Source organism: Dufourea novaeangliae, unplaced genomic scaffold (assembly GCF_001272555.1).
Source record: "Dufourea novaeangliae isolate 0120121106 unplaced genomic scaffold, ASM127255v1 scaffold6, whole genome shotgun sequence".
Classification (NCBI taxonomy): domain Eukaryota; kingdom Metazoa; phylum Arthropoda; class Insecta; order Hymenoptera; family Halictidae; genus Dufourea; species Dufourea novaeangliae.
This window is the reverse complement of record NW_015373900.1, coordinates 1,916,300-1,942,961: the sequence shown is the minus strand read 5'-3', so window position 1 is coordinate 1,942,961 and position 26,662 is coordinate 1,916,300. Positions and strand designations below refer to the sequence as shown.

Genomic DNA, 26,662 nt, shown 5'->3' with positions numbered 1-26,662 from the left:
GGATATAAATAATAAAAAACTGCGAGACTAAGGAGGCAATTTCAAAAATAAATATACCAATGGATTTGGAATTAAGTGCTCGTCATTTTATGTCATTACGCAAATTTCAATAAGTTGTAAAATAAAGTTATAACAAATTTTTTTGTTATAAACAAATTGTATTTTTGACAATTTGTTAACACCAGTTTATTGTACATAAAAAAGCATGAAAGCCACCAATTGAAAGTTTTCATGTATCTCCTACGGTTTTCGAGATAGTACTTCCGGGTCGAAACTTTGAGGGGTGGTTTCACCCCCTAAATATGAAAACGGGCCGCTATAAAAAAATACGTATCTCTTATTTTTCGGTCCTCTAAAACATATCCGAAAACCAAAGCAATCGGAGGCGGACACCTAAAATACACTCCTTGTTAGTAACACATTTACATTTTAAAATAAACTTAACAATATGGTGTATGTATATGCGTGTACAGGTTGTGTTCTGACTGATAGATGTGTTCTTGTTAAGGGTTGAATATGTTCTGGTGAATGAGTGAATGTATAGATGCTTACTAGAACGGATCGATTCGTGAGTGGTGGAAAATGCAGAATTTTGGTTGGTGTAGGTGGTTCAAGAGGTGGTAGATGAGTTGGAAGAAGTGGGGTTTGGTGTATGTATTGTTTTTTGGATTCCTGGAAGTCAGCGTCAAAATATAAGCAACGGTCTTGAGGACCGCGAATGTTTTGGACGTGATGTACAGGTCTCCAGAAATCCCTGTTTATGGCAGTTTGGTGACTGTGTCAACGGCCCAAGACGCGTTGGGTCGCAATACTTGCAATTCATAAGAATCCAATTACATAAAGTTTCAAATGTCAAAACTTGGAAAATTAAAATTAAAACAGTCAAAAATTCTTAGATAAAACGAAAATTAAAATAGTCGAAAGTACAAAACATAGAAGAAATTTCGAATATCATTGATTTTGTAAATGATAGTTTGGGCTATATTTCTGTGGTACAAAATCTCTAATATTTCTTGTTCTCAAAGATTTTGATACCAACAATTGTAAGTCTCGTAGCTACAGCGGTTATCTTGAATTTTCAGAATGTCCATACCTCTGTCGGCTCAGATGTTAACGTTTATGTGCGTGTTCCTCGTGATGGTCACGTATCACGGCCGATTAGTCGAAGTAACATCCCGATTGGACTTTCTGTGGAAGCAACAGGCCGAACGAGAACTCAGCGACATGATCGAATCCCGACATAATAACATGCAACTCCTGAAGAATATTTTACCGGATCACGTGGCTCATCATTTTCTGACACAGGATCGAGCACCCGAGGTACATCAACGAATCATTGAGACTGGTTTAGAGAATTAATCCTTTCGTTCCCACTGTTGCCATATGGCTACATATTTTAAATTATGAAATAAAACATTAGTGTCATTCATTTTTTCATATCTGTGAGTATATAGTAGTGCATTTAAAAGTTTAACGGTAAAATAATCCATTGCTTGTTCTCTGACTCCTTCATTTGATGGAATTCAGGTGTGCAGCATTCCCTGATAACCAATTCCGCGCAGATTGGTAGCAGATTGGCAGCAAATAGTGACAAAATCTGTGTCTGCATTTGGCTTGGATTTTGCAAAGCCTGTTGATAGAATCGTGAAGCAGATTGGCGGCAGATCCTGCAACACACTATCTAGTTAATTTGTAAGTTAGGCTATGTTGTAGAATCTGCCGTCAATCTGCGCGCAAATTGTTTATAGCAGATCCTACATGAAATATGCAGCCATTCTGATCACAAAGGCTTATAACAAGCATTGGACAAAATTTGGCAACAAAACTTTAATTTCTTTCAAATATTTCCAGAGGGTTTATTGATCAAAGGTAAGAAAAATGGAGTTTTATTGTGTATAATAACATTATGATTTGAATTATATATAACTGTGATAAAAGTCAAAAAAGTTGCCAAATGTTTTAAACGGTTTGAAAATGTTAAAATGTTCATGTGAATCATTTATATGCCATGTAATATACACAAAGTACAGCAAAATATTTATTTGGTAATTATTAAGTAATTTTGGAATGAAAGGGTTAATCTTTCGATTGGATACAGACGGACAGATACTATTCTAGGCAATTTCTTCTTCCGAATGATTCGCAGGAATTGTATTCGCAATCACGGGACAAGGTTGGCGTGATGTTCGCCAGCGTTCCGAATTTCACTGAATTCTACTCGGAGGACGTGAATAAAGGGATGGAGTGTATACGTTTGTTGAATGAAATTATAGGTAAAAATTGTTTGTTTTTTCGATCCCAATTAACGCGTTGACTGTCACAGTAGTCATTGACAATCGATGCTATTAAATTGTATGTGAGATATACTTTTAATTCAATATTTAGAAGGTTGTATTTGTAATTAGTAATCATCATTTATAATTATATAGTAGTTGTATACAAGTAATAAATGGTATTGTCACAATAATGAGAATTGGGGCAGTAAACGTGTTAAAGAACCATTTGTTCACATTTCTTCCAAATGGAGACAGTAAAAATACAATATTATGTTTAAGAATATTCTTATTTTACTTGAAACCCTATGAAACTCAATACAGAGAAGATTAATTTCCATGTTACTCTCGTTTGGGTAAAAGCGAATGGTCATTTTCGGTCCAAATTTTTTTTTAGCGTTCACAAACGTCTTCGACATTGATGTTTCTATCTTCCCGAATGTGAATTTTTATAACATTTTAATGCTTCAACTTATTGACCTTAAATTTCTTTTAATATCATTGCTTTGAAATTGCCTGTTTTGGGTAACAGACTTTTAGCTGTTGCAGTGGAGGTACATTTTTAAGAACTGTTAGAAAGCAATTTTTTTGCATTATTTGAACCACAACCCGCAATACATTGAATTTGAGTTCGTTAATTAGCTATTTTATAATATTTTAGTACTAGGGTATGGTAAAAATTATTTACGTAACAATTAATTAAAGCACCATATTCGTTTGGAATTTCCTTGGTGCTGTAAGTTTTGTTCACGACAAATATTTTATCAATTTTTCATCATTTTTCCAGCCGATTTCGACGAACTTCTCGACGAGAATCGGTTCCACTGCATCGAAAAGATCAAGACGGTCGGAGCGACATACATGGCGGCTTCTGGTCTCAACCCTTGTCAAAACGTAAGAACACGGAACAGAAACAATCGATATTAATTTTCGCACCAGGTTGATAAAATTCTGATGTTCCCTTTTTTCTTTTCAGGACAAAACCACGGATGATATGGAGCACCTGTGCCGATTGGTGGACTACGCGGTTGCCATGAGGCTTCGTCTAGAAGACGTTAACATCCATTCGTTCAATAATTTCGACTTGAGAGTGGGCATCAGCTGTGGCCCACTTGTGGGCGGTGTGATCGGGGCCAGAAAGCCTGTGTTCGATATTTGGGGCAATACGGTCAACCTAGCCTCTCGTATGGACTCTACCGGTGTTATGGGAAAGATTCAGGTTCCGCTGGAAATCGCCAGGGTAACTAAACAAATTTCTGATTGACTCCAAATACTCGTTGAAAATCCTTTACCAGTAATTTGTTCAAGAGTTTCTTATTCTTCAACTAATTCCAATTATGTAATTCTTGTAATTTGGAATGTACTACACAGGGCGATCCACCTGAAACAGATCAGAATCTATGAAAATTAGACACAGATCACCCTGGAAACTTTGTAGCGATCATAAAGTTATTAGCATTCATAGATTCCATGGGAATCTAGATGAAAGTAATTTTCATGCTTCACTTCGAATTATGGAAAGTCTGATTTACCCACGTTATGGAAGTTATTTTGAAGTTATATATTTTCCCAGATAGCCATTTGTGTGCAGATTAGCAGCAGATAGTGACAAAATCTGTCTATAAAGCTATAACCATCTGTTTCCACATTTGGTTTGAGTTTTGCAGGCAGAGCCTGTCTGACAGAATCGTGAAACCTAACCCAGATTCTGTAACATACGTAGGTTATGTTGCAGGGTCTGTCGCTAATCTGAGCGCAAATAGTTTATGGCAAATCCTGCATCAAGTCTGTAGTCATTCTAGTTACAAAAATTTATAACAGGCATTGGATAAAATCTGGAATAATAGACTGGATTAGTCTATTTTTGCATATTAAGGAAAATCATTAGGAAATCTATTTCAGGTGGAACTCCTTTTAGGATTCCAAATTATTCCACGTAAATATGAATTGTTGTTTATATTAAATGTTTAAGTATAATAACTAATTCGACAGTTCTTGGGGTCGGGGATACTGGACACTTAACCCCTTGAGTTGAAATTATTTCCCGTGAATACTCTCGATAGTGATACTTTATCGTTAATAATTTTCTAGAAGATGAACACGTTCCATATCGATTTCAAGTGTACATTCACCTTGAAGATTAAATATTAACATTAGCAAAATACAGGAAACCCTCGTATAACACGTTTTTGCTGCAACACGATCAGTGAATTGGGGAAATCTCCAAATAACACGGTTCAAGAATTCTGTAAAATAGTGCAGTTTCGTTAGTTTCTAAAACCTACCTCTTCCTTTTTGTATGTATGGAGATACTAGTTCTTAGTTTCGTATAACACTATCCATATTTAAGAACCTAACCACCGTGTTCTACGGGGGTTACCTGTAGTATTCTAAGGGAGGATTCTCGTGTAACAGTTCTAAAAGCAAGTGATTTTTGAGAATTTTTGTTGAGAACACAATTGGTAATATTCGAGTAAACAATTTTGAAATATAAGTAGCTATGCTTAAATTATAGAAAAACATTTTTTTGTTTCAATTCTTCGTATTGTTTATTGGGTATTATGCAAGACTTGTGATCCTTTTCGACGATGTAACCGTTCTTGGCGTTTTAATTTTTTGAATCTGTTACACGATAATCCACCCTTAAATGTCTAGTCTGTCTCCCCTTAAAGTCCAACTCGATATTACAAGGCAAGGGGTTAATTAAATATCAAATTACTTTAATTAACCGAATACTTATTCCTGATAGTTTTTGGAGTCGAGGGGATATCAAACGCAGAAGAGAGGGTTCATCGAGGTGAAAGGGAAGGGGACAATGGAGACTTATTTCGTTCTTGGCAAGGGAAGCATGCAGGAGCAGGGCACGACGAAACACAAGACAAGATGTCGAAGCCTGGCGGCGGTCGTCTACGGTGTTGTACAGGCGCGCCGCAAGCAAATGCGAGCTCTTCGAAGGACATAAGTCTCGGAATCGGTTTCCCTTTTCGATCTGCTGGTGCCTAGATCCTTGGACGATTCAAACTTCGTTGATACCTGCGGCACGAAGCGCTTGAAACAATCTGAGTTATATTTCAATGGCGGAAAAATCATTTTACCACTTTCTTCTCTGAAATGGAATGGTTTCTCTTTTTTCCTACGAAGATTATTAATTGATACTCTGATTTAGTTGGATTATTTTATAAAAGTATCATAGTTTAGTAAGTATGCGTGAATGTAGATAATTTTGCACAGTTTTCGATTAATCGCAGTTACAAGTAGTAATGCGCAATTATCGAGGTATTCAAAATGGCGTCTGTTTAAACAAGTCTTCAGTAGAATTCGTATATCTTTATGCAATTATTAGATGTCTGTTGTTTAATTTAAAATATAGTATTACATGATGTATTTCTATCTTTTTGAATTTTAAAATCGATCATAGTTACGACTGAAAATATTTTAAGACGGCTTAAAGGGCGCCTTAAACCTAAAATAGAGTTCTGGATTGTTTCAAGTCCCTCGTTCTCGAATTAAAATGAAACATCAAGGAATTACAGGGTGATGTGAATAAGAAATTAACCGGTAATAGTTTCGTTTATCGAATGTCTGGTTAATTACGTTAATTCTATTTAAAAAGAGTGTCCGCCATTAAATCGGCGTAACTGAACTTTGTAATTATAATTACATTAAATTACATTCTCTTGCCGAGATCTTTTGAAATTGTAACCCTTCGGAAGAATGCCTTTTAGCACAGTACATTGTATTTCATTTAAAAAATTATTAGTAGTATTTTATACAAGGTAACACAACTACCATCTTGTTTCTCATACCAAACTTCAAATATTTTTATATAACTATATCTAGATTCGTGAAATAACCATTAATTATGTAAATTATTCGTAAAATCGTATAATCACGTTAAAATTTCAAGTATCACCAAATAACACATTACCCCGAATATTTTCACAAAAGGTTGTGATCAGAAAAATGAACACACATTCGAAAAACGACAAAAAGAGTATATATATTTCTTCCGATCTCGGGATTATCGAATAAAGGTAAATGTAACGTTCGATGAGTGTAAAATCCATCGAATCTAGTCAAGCAATAATACCACCGTTGACCAAGTAATAAATAAATTAAAAAAAAATATATTAACTATTTAAAAACAGCGACAAAAAAAGAAACTGAAGTTTCAATCCAAAAAAAAAACAAATATTTCATTATATTCACCACGGTCGGACGTCCATCCGCCATTTTGTTCAAGAGAAGATTTCCACTTACCTAAGGAAAAAAAAAGTTTTAATACAGGTTCACAGCGTGACCAGGAATAAAAATTATTCGCAAGAATACGGTGTATTCTGGGACAAAAAGTCAATTTAATAATGATCTGCAAGAACAGCCAGATGTTTCTGGTATTTCGATGATCATAAATGTACAGCACAGCATCTCCGCGGATTGTGGGGAGGGGCTCTGGCGGTGAACTGTTTATAATTACATTATTTATGGTAAACACAATATATTTTAATTAACCGTAATTAATAATCCATGATAATAATAGTCGTAATGATAATCAATAAGGCTAGCTACAGCGCGTGATCTCCCGCCGCGAAAGAAAGATCACGCCCGAAAATCCGAGAACTGTACACTTTTACAACGTACCTCAATAAGAATCTAATTACATTAATCGAATTACCGTAATTCATTACAATCTGAAACCTAATTCGAAGAATTCTGGTGTTTCGTTCGCGCGTTCCTCGAGACATCAACGATAAATCCCCGTCCGTTCCCCTTCGTCGGTGGTCGTTTCGGAGGGTGCGTAAAAATGGCGGGAATATTCAATTCGAAATACATATAGGGTGTGTACGCACGACGATGGAAACGGAAAGTTTTTCTTTTTTTTGTTATTTGTTCGTATCGTTGATTTCTCGAAAGGAAAGGTGTGTGTATATGTGTGTGTGTGTGTCTTTAAAAATTTCATTCGCTTCCGTTTCTTTTCATCCTTCTTTTTTTCTTTCTTTTTAAGGATACAAAGGCACTGTACACGTAAACGTACAATTCTTATTTATAGGAGAGCGCTTTTGTAGGCGGTACAGATGTGACGTTTTTTTAAAACGGTTTAAAACGTGCCCGTTGAAAAATATCGATACAATCTTAATTCTTCGCTTTTCTTTCCGGTCGTCCTTTCTATAGTTTTCCGTTTATAATCGTTAAGACGCTACACGCTTAAAATAGGGGAGCGGTTTCCTTCGATTCTAGCTGCATTGGTCAACGCTATTTTATTCTCTTTCGATGCTACATATATATATATATATATAAGATTCTATATATATATTCTATATATATATATATATATAGAATGTGCTGATCTCACGGTAACTATTCAGGAGGAAATAATTGGTCAATGCGATCAGAAGTTAAGAAAACGCTCCGGGGGGGAGGGGGGGTAAAAGGTAGGATCTGTTCTTTTTTTTATCACAATTTGGCAGTGAACGTTTTCACGTTTAAAATACAGTTTTACAAGTTCCCTTTCTCTCGCTCTGTTCGTTTTCTTTCCTTCTCTCATTTAAGAGCGACGGCGCGGTCCTAGATCTTACTTTTGCTCCGTCGGCACTTCCCTGCTATTGGCTCGCTACGATTTCAGTTTTTTTTTTTGGTTTCTTTTTTTTACAGACGAGTCTTCAAAAATATTGAACTCTCGCTATATTTCGCAGTTGCTCAGAAAAAATAAATCTTCCTCTTTCGTTTGCTCGTTTACTAACACGATAATGTACGGGACGTTCCAAAAATGAGCGTTCGTTTAAATAACGCTTCGATTACTGATTTCCTGTAATGCTGGAAGAGACTTTTATACTGTATTTCATGTAAAATCTGACAGAATAGAGAATGAAAAAGACTAACTCTCATTTCTTCGTTTTGAAGATTGCCTTAAAGTTAACTAGAAGTCGGAAATCATTGGATTGAAAAAAGAATCGAAAGATTAGTAAATTATAATTAAATAACAATAACGATGAAAATATTGAAATTGAATGGCAATTACTCTGTGTAAAGTGAGGTTGAATTGGTATAAATTTAGAAGGGGAGAATGGAAGTAATGTGTTAGTAGAAAGTGAACAGATTGTTATTCCTTTTATAAATAATATTTCCTGGAAATAAGATAAGAATCAAATAAGAATCATCCGAAAGTTTAATACAATTGAAAATATCATGAAATTATAGAGATTTATATAGCACAATATACTGTGAATTCGATTATTATGTATTCATTCCGCCGCTGTATAATGTATGAACGAAAAAGTTTAACACTTCATACTATTTAATATGAAGAAAATACATTTATTCAGTATCATTTGTACTCCATCAGATTCCACAGAAGATTCTACATAAATTCGCTCTTCCATTATCCCACGTGCTCAGTAATTTTCAACTAGTCAAAGAACAGCCATTTCTGGACACCCTGTATAAAACACAAACTCCCCGTAAATACACTTTGTTTAGCGAAAATATGTTTCACGAGTGCTCCTCAACGTTTTTTTTCTTCTCCGAGTCTTTCTCCGTTTTACCGAAATTTTTTTTCGTCTTTAATTTTTTTCTACGTTCGACCGGAGACTCCAACGAGCGGCGAGGACAGTTAATTCGTTCAAGCAGTTTTCGCGCGCAAATTCGAACTTGGAAACCAAACTGACACTGTACTCTAGGATTTCGCCAGTATCAAAATACGAGGATTCTTCGCGCAGGATAAACGGTTCGCGATTACTGTACAATAATCCTGTCGCTTTGTTCACCGACGTATCAAAAACGAAAATGAAGATTAAATTGTATTTACATCTACTTACAGTTCATTAAACGATAAGTTAACGTACCTACCGAGTCGGTTGTATCGTACGGGTTCTTTACACGTTCACACCGAATACGAGGAGATGCGTTCTCGGAACGAGAACCAAGGATTCGATGGATTTTTTTAGGTTAGACGCGAAGTCGACCGGCAAACGTGAACTCTCCGAGGATCAACCGAAATCAACCGAATTAAAAGTCGTGCTCGGTTTACCATTAACTGATTCTGCCATTTTGTGTAATATTTTGCGGTTCTGTTATTCCTCCTAACATAAAACACTTCTGCAGGCTGTTTAGAAAAATCTAGTGCATCACACCTTTCGTTTTTTGAGGATTCTTCTTTTTCTTTCGGTCAAACGATTTCTTGAATTTACGTTCACGTTAAAGCAACGATTGGTTCTCGGATCAAATGTACGATGCACTCGGGACACGAGATTTTATTTACGATAATGCTGCCAATTGTCCAAAATTATGTACTAGATTTTCAGATCATTCTGCACGGTCGCAGCATACGATAATATGCTAACCCCTGCGAATTTAAAAAAAAAAAAAAAATAGAAATGAAAAAAGAAACTCTACCCTTCAACGAGAGTCACTCGTTCGAGTTTCCAAAACGTTTATTATTCTCGAGTTTACGTTTTTCACCGATAATCAGACTAAAAATTGTTTCGTTCAATTTTTGTCGAAAAAAAATTTTGTTAAACTGCTCTCCGTTCACGGGTGACAGATGCGAGTTTACGAGAACATAGTACGTTTTTCCAACGTGTTCTTTAAGTGGCGTTACTGTCCACCCGTAAACGAAGCTTCCTATCGCTCGAGGAGCCTCGAACTTCCTAATGAATTAAAGATTATAATCGAACAAACTTCGTTTGCCTGCGCTGCGAACCATTTTTTTTTCCTAAACAGAAGTGACTCTGTACAATTTTCAATACGTATTGCTAACGGGAAATTAAACGCGTACATACAAATAATTGTCCCGTACCATGTACCCTCACGAGCACGGCTTCCGCTAGGGAAACAAGGGACGTAGGAAAAAGGCCTCCTATCAGTTGGTAAATTTATTTCAAGTACTGAAAGAATTGTTAAATCGAATGTTATTTGGCATAAATTTCAGTAATTCTTGATACCAAGTGCTAGGAGGCCCTTCCCCTACGCCACTTTTGTCGTGAAGGTACACCCAAGAGCATTAGGGAAATCGTCTCCTGCCACTTGGTATTGGGAATTATTGAAATTTATGACAAATTAACATTCGATTTAACATTTGTTTCAGTACCTCAAATAAATTTATTTAGTGGTAGGAGGCCCTTCTCTTACGTCACTTCTTTCCTCTAGCAGAAGTCGAGTTTGCTCGTGCGGGTACACTCGATTCCCGTAAGACGGACACACTTTCGAAACGTCGTTCTTGGTCCTTCTGTCACTGGCAACGTGTCCGGTGTTTACAGATGCTGTTCGTACGGACTTCTCACAACTATATTTATTGAGCACGGATACTAAACGCCGAACAGCGCACTATATCCGCACGTCAGCACTGGTTTAAACACTTGTCCGTTTAAGCGCAGTGGAAATAACAGCAAAGCCCCTTTCGATACGTCAGAACACTCAGCAATCGTGTATCACAGTGTGTTCGACGACCATTGGAGGTAAAAATTTATATGTTACTAAAAAGTGATAAAAGAAAATTATCGTAAATTATTAATGCTCTTCTATGACCTAACTTTGCCGGAAATTTCTGCGTTGCTGTAGTCAGAATGTAATTAACCTCTAAATCATTGCCTCGCTGTAACGGTAGCTTCTGGCCTGGACCATTCGGTCAATTACACTCGGATCACAGTTTCATGTCGCGAATGACCCAAGAAAGCGAATCGTTTCTGTCCAGTATCCGAATCAACGAGGAATCATCGATCGTCGTTCACAGCAAACCAGGCTCAACTTGGTTCGTTCGTGCTAACTATAGACGCTCTTGAGCCGCGTCCATTCTGCCGTAACTTTCGCCACAGTTACCTAACCTTAGCTTTTACATTAAATATATTTTTATAAATTATATATATAATTATATATATATTTTTTATAATTATATATAATTATATATACATATATATGTTAGTCGAAGTCGTCAAGTCAGTTCGAGATATTGGCAGAGTTCACCTTCGCTACCCGACCACCAATATATCATATATGCGTTGAGATCATTGAGTGCATGGATTAAAATACTTTTTTCGATACGAGTTTCTGGGTTGGCGTTGTTGATCGTCTACCGAAGTTGCAACGGAACTGATTGGTCGCCCATGACCACGTCATTACGCTCTGAATCACGATGGCGATTGACTTTAGAGGATTACAGCGATCCTGGGTGTACAATTAATCCTATTGCGACTTATTTTATCCTAGACGGCGGATTTAACACGGCCAGAAACTAGCATTACACACACACGGCCATTGCGGAATATTATGTAGAAATATATATATATATATATATATATATATATATATGTATATATTGCAATTGCATGACGCAACGTTGAATTTGGTCGCGCGCGCGTATATAAAAGGAGAAATACGGTTGTCGTTTCGTCGTCAACTAACATCTCGGCGGAACTAGTATTTCTAAGGATTTTTTTTTTTTAAAAAATACATCGTTATTCCCGATGGATCTCAATTACGGATGTACGGACTATCTAGCTCTCTGCTCGTTTTTCTTTTCTTTTTTCACTTTGTGTTTCGAATATATTCTCCCCTTTCTCTCCCTCTCTCTCATGCATCTGCGAAAATACATCTTTTCGGCGGAATAAGAATTACATTATTACTTTTTACACTCGCGGTAAGTTAAGATCTGCTTAATATCTTTTCCTTTATTTTCTGGCACGTACAGTTGGCGCTGCTAAACGCCAATGTGGAATTGACGAGACTGAGTTGAAGGTACGATATTTGTGTGCATGCGTGTTTTTTTTTTGTTTCTACCCCTCGTGATAATATCTCTTTCTCTCTACCCGCTGATTGACGATTATACATTAGCGTTTCCCAATTTTATCCTCATGCACGGTTTTTTGAACTCCCTTAAGAATTTCCGTTAACAATTCGATAATCGAATTAAGGTTAAGTTATTCGCCAATGCGAAAAACAAATCTCGTTTCTTGTCTTTCGAATTCCCTAAACAGTACAGATCAATTCAAAATTTATTGGAATAAATTCGCTAGACGCTAATAAATATATTGTTCTCGTCGCGATTGAAAATGATGAAAAATAAATCTCGAAACATAATTTCGAATTCCTTCGCCTAAAATTGTTCGCGTCATTCGTCCGTTTCTTTGAACATGATTTACGAAACCGGGAATTGGAAAACGCTGTTCCCATAAGCTATTCGCGGCACGTTCTCTTGCTCAAACCGCGAAAGTCGTTCCTATCTTAGTTAATAGCTATACAAATCATACGTATTTATCGTACAAATATTTTAGAGCCGCAATAACGCGATAATTGATTCGTTCGAAGCGAGATTATTCGTCGCGAATGCCACTGTACCGTTTGGCCTATCCGTGGTTCACTTTCGCGTTCTCTATCTGCCGTCGGCTGCGTTCGAATTCGTAGAAAAGCCTATTGCCGGCAATTATTCCTAAAGAGTCTCAATTAGACACCGTGTTGCCATTAAACATTGATATGAAAAACGTTCCCCATTGTTGTCTGAATTGAATTTGGCGCCACTGGCAGTAGGACATTCGTAACGGTGCTAAAACACATCCTATAGAAACCCCCCCCAAAAGAAATCAATTAACCGTCTCGATCCGCTTATTACAAAAATGTACAAGTGTACAGGTTGAGCAGCTTTGCGATACTTTACAATCGTAATCTAAACCGTAACAGTAGTTAACGACAGTATACCCCTCGTGATTTCGCATTAAATAATGTAATCCATTTACACGTTCATAATTGGCAGTGAATATTTTTTCTGCGACCTTTTCATTCCCACCTTCATATGCACGACCTTTCGTGTATTCTGATTCTTTTTTTTTTCGGGTCGCGATTCGATCGATGTTTCGAATTGCACGATCGAAGAAGCAATGAAAACAATTGTCTACATTCAAGCATACAACACATGCTTTATAGTTTATAACCGTGTGTAACGAGATCGATAAGAAACGCGGGCAAAGCTCGATGATAACCTCTATGTCCAGCATGTCTTATCGCGAAGCTTTCGCACGACGATGACGTCATATTTAAAGAATTACTACGTGGGTATCGTGTAATTTACAAATATAACGCAGTCTTCTCTCGTTTCTTTGTCCCGTAGCTTTCGGCCTAACCCTACCCGAGAGCTAGAAACGGTTCTCTTATTGTTGCGTTCTCGGGCCATTAACCTAAAAATCGTCTGTACAAATAGTGCTAATGATCAGAGTGTTCCGATTTGCTTCAGCAACTATACTGAACTTTGTGCGTGCCTTAAGAATCGGCAAATAGAGAACGGATCTTCAACGTTATACGGTCCAACGTGTCGAAATTTTCCAATTTCTTCTCTCCCCCACGTCCCGTTTTCTTAGTAGCTCTCAGGTACCTGAATAATGGTTATTGTTACAGTTCCGTATCGAACACAGAAATTGTACTGTCGAAGTCACTGCAGAGTGTCCAAGAAGTCCAAGTATCTGTGTTGCATGTAACCTCAGGAGGATTGGCCAGACTGAGCGGACGTGGGAGTAGACATAGACGTGTGTAGAGTAAATCCGTCGTAAACGTCCATTAAATCGCGCATTCTGTACTCTTCTAGGCAAACGAATCCTTCCAGGGATGGAGATTGTTTCCTTGCACAGTCCATACAGTGCACTACGTGTCGCTTCTCTTGCTCCCTTATGAACAGGATGTTGAACACTTCGATCTGAAACAAGATTGAGCATATAAATTACTTTACATATCATAGAAGTAAGACCAATAGATATAGATGGATAGACTGGCTCTAGATTCGAAATAATTTAGCCCTACACCACGGATAGATCTATACACTTATAACATTTTTGCTAAAGGTTAACAAAGGTTAGCGAAAATTACAGGATTAATGATAGTTTGTGTCAATATATCTTACCTCACATTGTCCACAGTAATGTGACGCTTCATTCTTTCCTCGTCCATGAAACCGAACTTCTACACCTTTACTTTTCACAAATTCTAATATCAAGCAACACTGTCTCATTGTCCTTAAGAGGCAATTTTTAATCAATTCGAACAGTCTGGGATCCGACACTTTGATATTACGGGCTAAGTTCCAAGACAAGTGCACCATTGGTACAATGGACTTGAACGACTGTAATTTATTCCATTCATAACGTTCAATTGCCAATTGATATTGACGAGCCGTTAAAGGACCCACATTCCAAGCGATGTTATTACACCACCCAACAGCTTGTACCCAATGTACACAACCTGATAGAAAAATTCCATTTATATAATTTTTATTCCATTATATCCAAATATGCTTTACAAATCTCACTCAATATTAGGTAAGTTGTATCAATTTAACAATCTGCTCACCTGCATTAACCCAGACGAGATCACCCGGCCTTTGTAGAAACCTGTACACGGGAATATTTTCCTCGTACAGATCTTCTAAAGAAGGCCACCAACTGCCATGAAGGTAATTAATATTATTTCTCTCGCAAAGAGCACAAATCACGCCCCAATATGCGTCAGGTACTGCAAACCATTCACACTCTCCTGGTCCAATGTTGATATTAATGGAACAAAAGTTGTTGTTCTCCTGATGACCAGGTGTCCTACTACCAGGCACCTATAAAAAGTCAGTAAGATTTTACAGAATGTCTTTCGTGCTGAATTAATTCTAATAATCGACTAAAACCAAAGAACACCGACCTTCATGTACAACTGAACAGTATTCATTCCCAAAATAACGTGGCCAACATGGCTGAGCATATTTCCGGCCGACACAACCCTTGCAAACGCTGGCAACTTCATCAGCTCTTGAAGCTGAGGCTTCCATTTCCTCTCATCCGACAAGTCTACATTGGTCCCAAATCGCAACATTTTCGCGCCGGGTCGACCAGCCAATCCGAACGCGTTTTTCTTCCTCCTGACAGCACCAGTGCTGTCCTTGGAGTCCGAGTCGGATAGATTAGAGGTGTGTATACCTTGAGCCTTCTCTCTCTCTTCCTTCAAGCTTTCCTGAAAGCTCGAAGCTTGGTATTGTGCGTACTTCGCAATGGTCGTGTGGCTCCTGTGACTTATGCATCCCCAAACTTTTCTACTCATCACAGGATCCCAATTTTCGTCGCTAGTTTGCTGCATTTGCGTCCTAACCTCGATGCCGTGATCAGGATTGGCCTCCACTAGTGTTTTCGTCGAAAACAGTCCTAGGTCCAGCTTCAGAGCGGCTGCCAGGCCTCGAATCACAGCTATCGGGTGCTTCAGACAGAACTCCTGCAACTGTGGACCAAACGCGTCCTTCTTATTCTCTAAGTAAACGCTAGGTGTTTGTGGCAAAAGTTGTTCCTTGGTTAGCCTCTGGTTCGGTGGATCCGGTGGCGCTGGCGGTGGCGAACGATCGCTGAGAATGGAACAATTCGGCACGCCTTTCAGTCCCTGGCCCTTGCACGCCTCGATAATTGTCTTCGCGTCCATGTCTATACTTAGTTTCTGCTCGGGCTGTGATTCGCACAAGCTTTCCAACTTGAGCACCGGCTCGACCCGGGCAACGGATTCGATTTTATTTGTACTGGACGTTGCCTCGCATTTCACGGTCTCCACCGTGGACGGTGTCTTCGCGTTACTCTTCTCGTACGTTTCCAATTTCGACGTGGACGACGGCTGCGTGTCGTCCACCTTCTCCAGTTTCACCTCTTTGATCTTCTCGTTGCTCTCTTCCAAGTTGGACGGTGAGAACGGACCCGAGCTTAGAGTACCATTATTCATGATACTCGGTGACTCCTCTTTCACGTCCAGGTCCTCGGAACCGAAATGCTTCAACAGATCTTCCGCCAGCGATGTCGCGATATCCTTCTGCGATAACAGCGCCTGTAGTTCTTGGTCCGTGACACCCAAGTCTTTGTTCCCGGCGGATCCCTCGGGATAGTTGCTCGTTGTCGATGAAATCTGAGTGTAACCCTGGGCGGTGTACTGATTGGGCTGGTATTGGTTGAACTGGCCACCGGGCGCCATTTGTCGTTGCGGGAAATTCGGGTCAGAGGCGGACTTGTAAGGCATTCCCGGTGTCTGGCTATTCCCGGTCGCCGCCGTGTTGTAACCGACGTTCGATTCCGAGAATCCTGTCTGCAGTGCAACAGTTCCACCTTGTTGCAACTGTAATGGGAACAAAAGAAACATGTAAACGTTAGGGAACGTAATATTAATTTGAATATAGGTTAAGAAAAATACGTACTGGCTGTTGAGGTATTCCATAATTTTTAATAACACCCGGCTGGGCCAACTGTGCATGATTATATCCAGTGGGGTAACCGGGCTGTCCAGGCCTCAAACCTCTTTGTGCAGCTTGCTGTTGCTGTATCCTAAGCTGCTGCTGGTGTTGCTGCATAGATCTATATTGATGCTGCAACTGAGCCAGCAGACCCTGTTGCTGTGGCGTTAAACTTCCATGATTTTGTTGGAGGAACTGTAGCATCTGTAGTTGTTGCGATGAAAGGTAAAATGGTGGTGGCCTTTGCGGTGCACCCGGTGAAACTGGCTCTTCTCCGGGCTACAAGTTTCATTCGTGTTATTATTACTTGAAGAGAAAGAAAGATTGGTGATATTTAATATTTTTATAATTTGGCAGTGAGGATTTACTTTGAATCTTTTTGTGTTAAGATTCTGTCCTTGCCCCTGTGGATAAGGAGGTGGCGGACCAGAAGGTGTGGTACCATATTTGTAGCCTGGGCCACTTGGTGGTTGTTGTTGTTGCTGTTGCCTGCTAGACATCTCAGCGCTGATGGGTAAGTTCCAAGCCTCTTCTATAGACGGCAATTGCCGCCTCCTTCATTAAAAACAGAAATATCTGTTAATGAGCGTGTCATACATTCTCAGACCTTTCTTTTGGTAATCATTCACTATTAGAAACAGAACCTTTACAACGGTCGCTTTATGCAGTGTAAAAGAAAAAACTGAAGATAATTAAAACTAAAAAAAAAAAACAAACAGAAATAGATCCTTTATAATATTGTCTTACTATTATAAGTATGTCAGATATATTGTGATTAAAAACTAATTGTAGTGAAAGACAAATATATTTTATTTCCAATAGTTATTTACATTTTGTACAATATTGTGTAATACGTAAATTTGACTGTTCTCGAAACTTTCAACTTGCACTTTAATGTTATACAAATTATCTTTTTGTACAATTAAGAATTAACTATTTATAGTTTCATTAAGATATTACTATCACTAGAGATTTTTCACTGAGATGAGTCATAACGTAGAAGTCTTTGTTGTGAAACCAATCCATTCCTTGGTTTCACAATCTAATGTCACGATTCGAAAATACTTAAACGCATCCAAATATTACGAATTGTTGAGAAACTATTTCACATAAAATACGAGTTTCCTGTAGTGTATATAACAATAAAAAGATATTCAACAGAGTAACTTAGTTTATCTATTCATTTGGAGTGCATTGTTATAATAAAGTTCTGAAAACATTCTTTTCATATTATAACACTTAGCCAAACCAACAAAAAAAAAACTTGTATTTTATTATTAATTCCGGCAGATACTTAACATTTAAATCGCTGCAAGAATCGTAAGCAAATAATACTGAATTTCAACATTAAACCTCGAGAACTGCAACAGTAAGCTGTAGTATATTATAATTGTTAATATCAGGTATTATATCATATGAAGTGCTCCAACTGTCATATTTTCGAAATGTAATATTCCTGAGTGCTATCCAATAAACTTATCCACCAAGTTTCTTCCAGCTTCGATTGCTTGGAACTTACACAGTGACTCAGCAATTTGTTATCATATACTGAAAATAACAATCAACTATAGAAATTAAAGGGTTCATAACAATTGAACGATATACTGATTAACTTTTTAATATACCCATATTAAAAAGTTTGACTGTTCACACGAAGAGAACAGGCACTTGAAGGTGACTTTGAAATTGCATGTATCTTTTACAATTTTGATTAATTTTATACAATCTCCCCAAGAACAATAGTCCTACATGAACAAATCAATGAGTCACTGTATGTCCATTAAGGGGTTTTAACAGTTAATGAATTTACTTGGTGGCGACGGAAGGCATCGGTGCTTGGCTCAAGTGACTCTGCAGGAAGTTTATCCTCTGTTGAAGGGATGGGTTCATCGGGGTGTTACCACCAGACTTAGCGCCACCCAAGCCGGCCAGTGAGCCTGTGCAAGTCGGTGTGTTGTTGTTACCTCTAAACAAGAAAATAACGCGACCGTCTTAACCTCAATCCCCCAAACTGTTTAGACAGGTCAACTTTTCACCCCTATTCAATTTTCTCTTTTTTTTTTCTTTTAAACGCTGACCCGTCTTTCGACTTACAAATTTCTCTTCACATGTTACACACATGTTTGGCGCACCATAAAATGGAGCGCTTTCTGGGACAGAGTAAACATACACAACTAGTACAATGAATATAATTACTGGCAGTGAGGACATGGGCTAAACGTGCTTTGTTACAAGCAGATGAATTTTATGAAATCTCTGTACTTTTTTATAAATTCAATATTTTGCCAGAGACAGCAAAACGAAGAAGTACATGGCTTTTGTCATAGGACAGTAATGTACAGAGCATAATTTGTTTGATGGTGCAACTCAGAGGGTATTCATTCTACAGGAAAGAATGCGTGAAAATGTGGAATAAAATTTTTTTAGAATAGTTTTTATTCTGAAGATAATAAATTGAAATATTAACCAGGTAGATCTCTAGTATCCAATGGTGTACTTGACATAGTCAATATACAGATTCATTCTAGATTATTGATATATTTTTTCACGTTGAATCATTATCCTTTGGGTTGAATCGCCACATTTGGAACACTGTTGTATACTTTCAGACAGTCACATTTTATACTTTATAGTTTAATAAAGTAAGAATAGATTGACACAATAATGTATATCATTTTGATTACATTTTATTCCAGATCGAGAACAATATACTCACTACTGAGTTATATTGAAGACAATAAAATGTGTGCTATATATAAGTAACATGTACAAGTGCCGGGACTCAGGGTTAAGTTAAGCTTTCTGATCAAATTATTCAAAGACGTTAACCACTTGAAACATATGAAACAATCATATATGTATTTATGTAACAACAAATGACAGGGCATGTACATGTACATTCAGAAAAATATCCTGGATAGAATTTTGTGTTTTGCACCAATTTTCTCACAAAATTTGCACTGCTCAAGTGGTTAATCCTACGTATGCTGCACTAAATGGAATAAGGTGATCAACGATTCAATGTCATTTAGTAAAGCTAAAGAATGTACAACTATACAGTGTCGTAGCTAATGTAAGGGAGTGCAAATAAGTGCAACTTGAACTCGTTGTAAGGGGAACGTTAAAAACTGAAAGAATTGCTTCCGAAAGAAAACGTTCCTCATACACATATCCGTATGGTAAAAAAGTGCATGTCTGCGCCTTTATTTTACCTGGATGCGTTGACGTAACAAGCTAGTGCGTCTTTAGGCTGGCTAACGCTTTCGTACAAAATGCCGAGATTAGTCCACGCAGCCGAATGTGATTTATCTAACTGTACTGCGCATATATAAGCTTGCAGAGCATCCATAGGCTGGTTCTGCTGCTGGTATAAAACGCCTATGCTGCACCACGTGTCAGCGTTTCCTTCTGACTTTTCCACAGAATTTCTGCAACAATGGATAGTTAAATTAGTAACTGATATAATAATTAATAGCTGAAAATCTGAAGCTATTTCTTGAAAGGAGTTATGGAGCATTATATTGCAACGAGGTAAAACTTAGATTCTTGGAGATAAAGAGTCATGTACTGATATCCGATCAGCGTATAATTGTTTTAACCCTTTCAGACCTGGTGGTCACATTTATGTACATGATGTTTCTTGCAATTTCACACAAAGTCGTAGGTACAGTGTGTTGTAGATCCATAGATTTCTTATAAATTTGAATTTTTTCATGTTCTGAATGTGTTTAGTAGGTCTAGTGAATTCAGAATTATATAACATTGATTACATACTGGACAGTGACAGCTAATAGTAGGAACTCGAAAGCAGTACAACTTTCCACACACCTTCAGTTTCAAGTGTTAATACATTATTATTGTGTTATAAACTGCTGTGTATATTTCTTTCCACATTTGTGCTCTCGTAGGTGTCATGCCATACTTGAGTCCTAATGTACACATGTGTGTATATTTAATATCTACAAAATGATGGGACATATAAATCTTTTTTAAAATGTGTAATCAAATTTTTTTTTACTCTTGGAAGAAAATTCAAGTCTGAAAGGGTTAATAGTTCTGGATTAGATTCTGATGCATCAACTCATGACACGGTTTTTATAGATTCTGTAATTCCTCTCAATTTTAAACTCATAGTTTTTAAAAAATTCTGTGGGATTTTAAGTTTTCTAATTCCCTACAATTCTATACGTTGTAATTCTCATCCGTAGACTGTGGATGGCAATCCAATTTGAACTTTTTAACGGTTAATTTCTAAGAACAAATATTCACTGTAAATTTATGATAGTAAAAAACCATCATTAAACTCGACTAAAGGTTTCATTTTATTGTTTTACACAGTGTGTCTCTATTCAATTCTGTTCATGATCAGATTGCAGATTTCACATAATTTTAGCAGATTGTGCGTACCACACCACATACAAAATTTTAACCAGATTAATAAAACTAGATGGTACTTTTAATTTAATTCCTCTGTAAAATTGTTTAAGGAATTGTACATTTGTATGAACATATTGCAGCCCATTCAGTGTGTACAGCAGAGTTTTAACGAATTTCTGTCATTAAATTACCTATAAGCAATAAATGCATCATGAACTTTTCCAGAAGCAGCAAGGCAACGTCCCAGCAGATAAAGGCTTTGGCCGCTCTTCGGTTCTGCCTCGATAGACTTTTGAAGACAGTGAATAGCAATCGCTTGCTTCTGCTGTCTAGTTATGCCCAATATAGTACAGTCAATGACATGGTACATCCATCCTGAAAAACAACATAAACCGAGGATTGACTTCACTGTATTATTCTTACAGATTATCAAATGAAAACTAATTCATACTGTAACTTCTGAAGCTATTAACAGAAGAAATTCTTGTTTTTATAAAATTAGTTCATTAATTGCCAATTAATGAAATAAAAAATTTATTTCATGCCTGTTTAAGTAACAGAATCAATCATTTTCCACTGACAACTGGGCCAAGTTATGCAGAAAGCTATCAACCCTCAATAATCCGAAACGAAGTACATCCAGTTTGAAGTTTTAATTTAAAAAGACAAAATATCATTATTTCTGTTGGTTATATTTTATTTCTTCTTGTTGTTTAACAATGCTTTTTAATTATAATGTATAATTAATATTATTTTACATTTCCTATAGTTGATTTTAATTTTCTATAGCTTGGTAGTTTTAATAATTGTACAATGTAAGAGTTGTTCTGTGGGTTGGTAATTTTTTGCAAAATACACATCACAAAATTATGGAACTTCTACTGTGTTTAACTAATTTTTTGTCATTTTGAGGGTTGGTTAATTTTTGCATAACTTGACCCAGGTCAGAAACATCGAATTTCAATGTACTTTAATTCATCAAGTTCAATACATTTTTAATGACTTGATGATATTCAAATCTCATTATACTGTGCATTTAATTCATTTATGATATGTGCAAGTGCACACAACAATACAAACAAAACTTGATTAAGCTCAGATTTCAGATTTAACTTAACACATTATCTACAGGTTGTTATTTATTATATTAGTAGATCCAACGATCAACAGATGAGGAACTATTATTAAACAGTTCAATATCACAGTAGCAAATCACATTCACGGAAAATCGCAAAAACTTGAACAAAATAACGTAACATTTTGTTCTGTAACCCCAATCTAAGGGTAATATAGACTACTTATCTATAAACACTGAAATTTAAAAGCCTATTAATAAGCTACCGGCAAATAAAGCGTTAAGAAACCCTTCTATACACGAATCAATAAAAATTTGTTATCTGCACAAAGATCTCCAGGCTACTCATCACTAGACTTGCAGATATTATGCAATTACAGCAAAATCAATTTGTTAAATACACACTTTAGTCTTAATACAGTCTCACATTACAGGAAATGATTTTCCTCTGGCTCTAATTTTTCTGGACTCATTCATGAAAATTGATATTTGAATAAATATCCTGAATCTATTAGTAATGTTTTCCCAAATACAATGATAAGCTTCAATATCTTCCCAACAATGAATCTCCAATTTATTTCCCAAAAAATATAGGAATTGATTTAGTTCTGACTCTAATTTTTCTGGACTCATTCATGAAAATTGATATTTGAATAAATATCCTGAATCTACTATTAAAGTTTTCCCAAATACAATGATAAGCTTCAATATCTCCCCAACAATGAATCTCCAATTTATTTCCCAAGAAATATAGAAATTGATTTTCCTCTGACTAATATTTCTGAACTCATTCATGAAAATTAATATTTACATAAACATCCTCAATCTACTAATCGCGTTTTGCCAAATACAAAACAATGTAATAATTTCCAATCTCTTCTCAATAATGAATCTCCAATTTTTATTCCCAAAAAATATGAACGCAAATCGCTCTACCTGAATTCCCGGAGGCTCCTGCAGACTACCGGAAGTCCGTTCACGCGAGGATCACGCAAGGATCCATAACACCCTCCAAACTCTGCACGTGCACACATATATTCACGTGTACACATACATACGACGATATAACTATCAGAAACAAGAAAAATCGAGTGAAACGACGCACGAACAACTGAAGTAACGACGAACACTGCCGTGCCAACCGAAAAGACGTCCGAATGGAGGATCAACGTGTCGGAGGATCAACGTTCCGGTGGATCGCACGTCGCCGAATCGAGGGGGACGTGTAGTCTCTGCACTAGACGAGTACCGAACTGAATAGATTTTCGCAGGTATGGCCTAGGGTAGCCACTTTTACCCCACTCTCCCTTCGAAGCGAGTCTCGAATTACAACCCTCTATAAACATAGGCGTAGACGCTGCTGCCCAGCCTCTAGGTCTACAATCAGAACATTGATTTCAAGTGAAACGTCCTTGAAACATCGAAGGACCTTCGACAAAGTCACAATCAAGAATGTCTACAAAAGTCTACTGAGGAAGTATGAAAAATTTGTATTGATATAAATTTCATTGGATTTAGAGTGCTACTGTCCAGCCTCTAGATCTACAATCAAAACATTGATTTCAAGTGAAACGTCCTTGAAATATTGAAGGACTTTCGACAAAGTCTCAATCAAGAATGTCTACAAAAATCCACTGAGGAAATACGAAAAATTTGTATTGATATAAATTTCATTGGATTTAGAGTGCTGCTGCCCAGCCTCTAGATCTACAATCGGAACATGGATTTCAAGTGAAACTTCCTTGAAATATTGAAGGACCTTCGACAAAGTCACAATCAAGAATGTCTACAAAAATCCACAGAGGAAGTACGAAAAATTTGTATTGATATCAATCTCATTGGATTTAGAGTGTTGCTGCCCAGCCTCTAGATCTACAATCAGAACATGGATTTCAAGTGAAACGTCCTTGAAACATCGAAGAACCTTCGACAAAGTCACAATCAAGAATGTCTACAAAAATGTACTGATGAAGTACGAAAAATTTGTATCGATATAAATTTCATTGGATTTAGAGTGCTGTTGCCTAGCTTCTGGATCTACAATCAGAACATGGATTTCAAGTAAAACTTCCTTGAAATATTGAAGGACCTTCGACAAAGTCACACTTGAGAATGTCTACAAAAATCTACTGAGAAAGTATGAAAAATTTGTATTAACGTAAATTTTTGTGGATTCAGAGTCGAGGCTAGATTATTTTATATTCTATAGAATAGAAGCTGGTCTCTACTGGCTTGGTTCTTTAAAGTGTGCACGGTGTACGCGTGTATATGTGGCATCCTCAAAGGCAGCTGTTAGCCTGTAACGGTACACCTTTATTTTCCAGTTCTCTCGTTCATTGTCATCCACCGTGCAATAGACCTGCTTCGACCGTGATGGCGAAGACGACAGTTTGCGTTCGATGGATGCGGGTTACTGGGCTCTTGTGTTCCACGGGGCGTAGGCCGGGGGAATTAAACGACGGGGGCTAATAAGACCTGTTGATGGAGGACAAGAATGAACCTGGGGATATCGGCGCACAGTGGTCTGGATCGGAAAATTGAGCGACATTTTTCTATAACTTTTGAACCATAAGAGATATTGAGACGAAATTTAGAATCAATAATATATTAATGTTAAGTAACAAATAGGTTAAAGAAAAACTGATAATAATTTTATTTTAACAATATTATTATTTAGTTATTAATTCCACAGCTTCGGGATCTAAATATTTAATTTTTTTTTGTATACGATCTTAGTCGCATGTTAGATGTACAGGGTATGGGCTATAACTATGTCCACTTTGAATATTGCCGTTATTTGTAATAATATGAAAAAATGTTATATACAAAACTTACACGGTATAGAGGGGGGCATATTGTGACACAAACATTTTCTGCGTGGGTGAAGGCATAGAGGAGATTTCAAGGTCATCTCTATTTTTTTTAATGGAGTGCTATGTTTTTTTTATCCCGATGTGATAGCCGGTGTTGAGTCGACTTCAGCGAGCTATCATTGAAGGTCATGCAAGGTCAAATGTGGTAGTAAAATAAACTTTCTCACACTAAAGGAGATGCTCGAAGTGGTGACCCTTTGCGTCAATGCAAAGTTGCAATCTTCGTATCGCTGCAACACGTGCATGTCTTATCGTTTCTGAACTTATTCCAGCACATGTTGCAATTATGATGCAGCGATACGAAGATTGCAACTTTGCATTGACGCAAAGGGTCACCACTTCGAGCATCTCCTGTAGTGTCAAAAAGTTTATTTTATTAAAAAAACATAGCATTCCATTAAAAAAAAATAGAGATGACCTTGAAATCTCCTCTATGCCTCCATCCACGCAGAAAATGTTTGTGTCACAATATTCCCCCCTCTATACTGTATAAGTTTTGTATACAACATTTTTTCATATTATTACAAATAACGGCAATATTCAAAGTGGACATAGTTATTACCCCACCCTGTATAAGGATCGCTCGTTAAAAGTAATCTGTACAATATATCTTCATTTGTTATTAATCGAGTCATTTCCAGTCACGAATCATCCCTGGACAGAAAAATAAAGGGCCAAGGAATCCTTGGTTTGAGGGAAAATGGTCAAAATTCAACTCGATGATTCTCAGCGATGCAGTCTACCTATATTTATTTGTGTTTTATTTGCTCCATAATCATATAATATAATATTAATAATAATGTAAGTTACGGCTTTTTTTTGCTTACGTAGTCGCATGTCTGACGCTTAATATTACACTTCCATTTTTTAACTTTAATTACCAGAGTCCCAATTTAGTAACAAGATGTTTTGTACACAATTCTTTATACGTTACAGTTTCATTAAGTAAAATAAGTAAACTGGCAGTATTAGAGACACTGACAGTAATTGGGGCCTTTTGTCCAACTGAAAAAATTTTGTAACCATTAGACTGCGGATGTTTATTCAATTATAGCATCTTTTAAATTTAATAAAAATAATTAATTTAATTTAATTTAGTAAATAATAAAATTTAGTACTATTATATGTTATTATTAACGTAGTAAAGCCTCTAGCAGAGAATTCCAAATTCTGCTCCATTTTAATTTTTAGATGTTAGTATTTGAAATTATGAATTTGCATAAACTTTCGCAGTTTGTTAACGACTATAATCGTTATTCCCCTGGACTCTTCATATGCTTAGAACCCGGCCAGAAAATATTTACTGCTTTTTCAAAGTCCTCTGAGATGCTATTAAATGGTGCCAGCACTCAGAGACATTATATTTAGTTATTCGAATAGAAAAAAAAAATAGAAAAAAATAAAACAAGACCGTGTTTGAACAGTTTCCAAGTATCCAGAATGAGAATTGCGGTGAAAAAATAACTACAACATAATTCAGGCCTTAAAGGGTTAAACACGTGCCGTGGGAAACCGCGGGTATCTCAACAAGTTATTACACAATCGTAGACCGCGGCAGGTTAAATGCACGCCCGATTCTAAATGGAATTGGAAGTTGTAGCGGCTCTCTCGTCAAACCATCATCCCGCGTAGTTGAACCGTGCCCAGGATATATCCCTAATTGTCGTTCGTCAATTAGGCCACAGTTGATATTTACGGAAATTTCATTTGTCAACCGGATACTTTTAAAATATTCAAAGTTGAGTAAATGTTTTTTTTTAACATATATAGCAAAAACCATATTTTGTTAATTCATGACAAAAACAGCCGGTCACTGGTGAAAGTCACGTAGCGAAAATCCTTTGTT

General features: G+C 36.9%; 2 protein-coding genes across 3 annotated transcripts in view; one reads left to right on the top strand and one right to left on the bottom strand.

The window, feature by feature from the left end:
- The window catches only part of LOC107193478 (adenylate cyclase type 8-like), a 33,406-nt gene extending 28,092 nt beyond the window's left edge, over positions 1-5,314 (top strand). Inside the window, 5 exon segments of the mRNA XM_015582928.1 lie at positions 1,083-1,320; positions 2,147-2,273; positions 3,061-3,167; positions 3,250-3,513; positions 5,023-5,314. Coding sequence (XP_015438414.1) covers positions 1,083-1,320; positions 2,147-2,273; positions 3,061-3,167; positions 3,250-3,513; positions 5,023-5,235 — 949 coding nt within the window. The 3' untranslated portion in view covers positions 5,236-5,314.
- Positions 5,315-13,724: 8,410 nt separating this feature from the next.
- LOC107193622 (histone demethylase UTY) overlaps positions 13,725-26,662 on the bottom strand; it is a 157,694-nt gene continuing 144,756 nt past the window's right edge. For both annotated transcript variants that reach the window (XM_015583107.1, XM_015583108.1), the window contains 9 exons: positions 21,060-21,243; positions 19,704-19,919; positions 18,302-18,457; positions 16,860-17,046; positions 16,456-16,770; positions 14,934-16,376; positions 14,595-14,850; positions 14,149-14,486; positions 13,725-13,944 (listed from right to left, as the gene is read on the bottom strand). In XM_015583107.1, the coding sequence (XP_015438593.1) occupies positions 13,732-13,944; positions 14,149-14,486; positions 14,595-14,850; positions 14,934-16,376; positions 16,456-16,770; positions 16,860-17,046; positions 18,302-18,457; positions 19,704-19,919; positions 21,060-21,243 (3,308 nt within the window). In that variant the 3' untranslated portion in view covers positions 13,725-13,731. The remainder of the gene's footprint in view (positions 13,945-14,148; positions 14,487-14,594; positions 14,851-14,933; positions 16,377-16,455; positions 16,771-16,859; positions 17,047-18,301; positions 18,458-19,703; positions 19,920-21,059; positions 21,244-26,662) is intronic.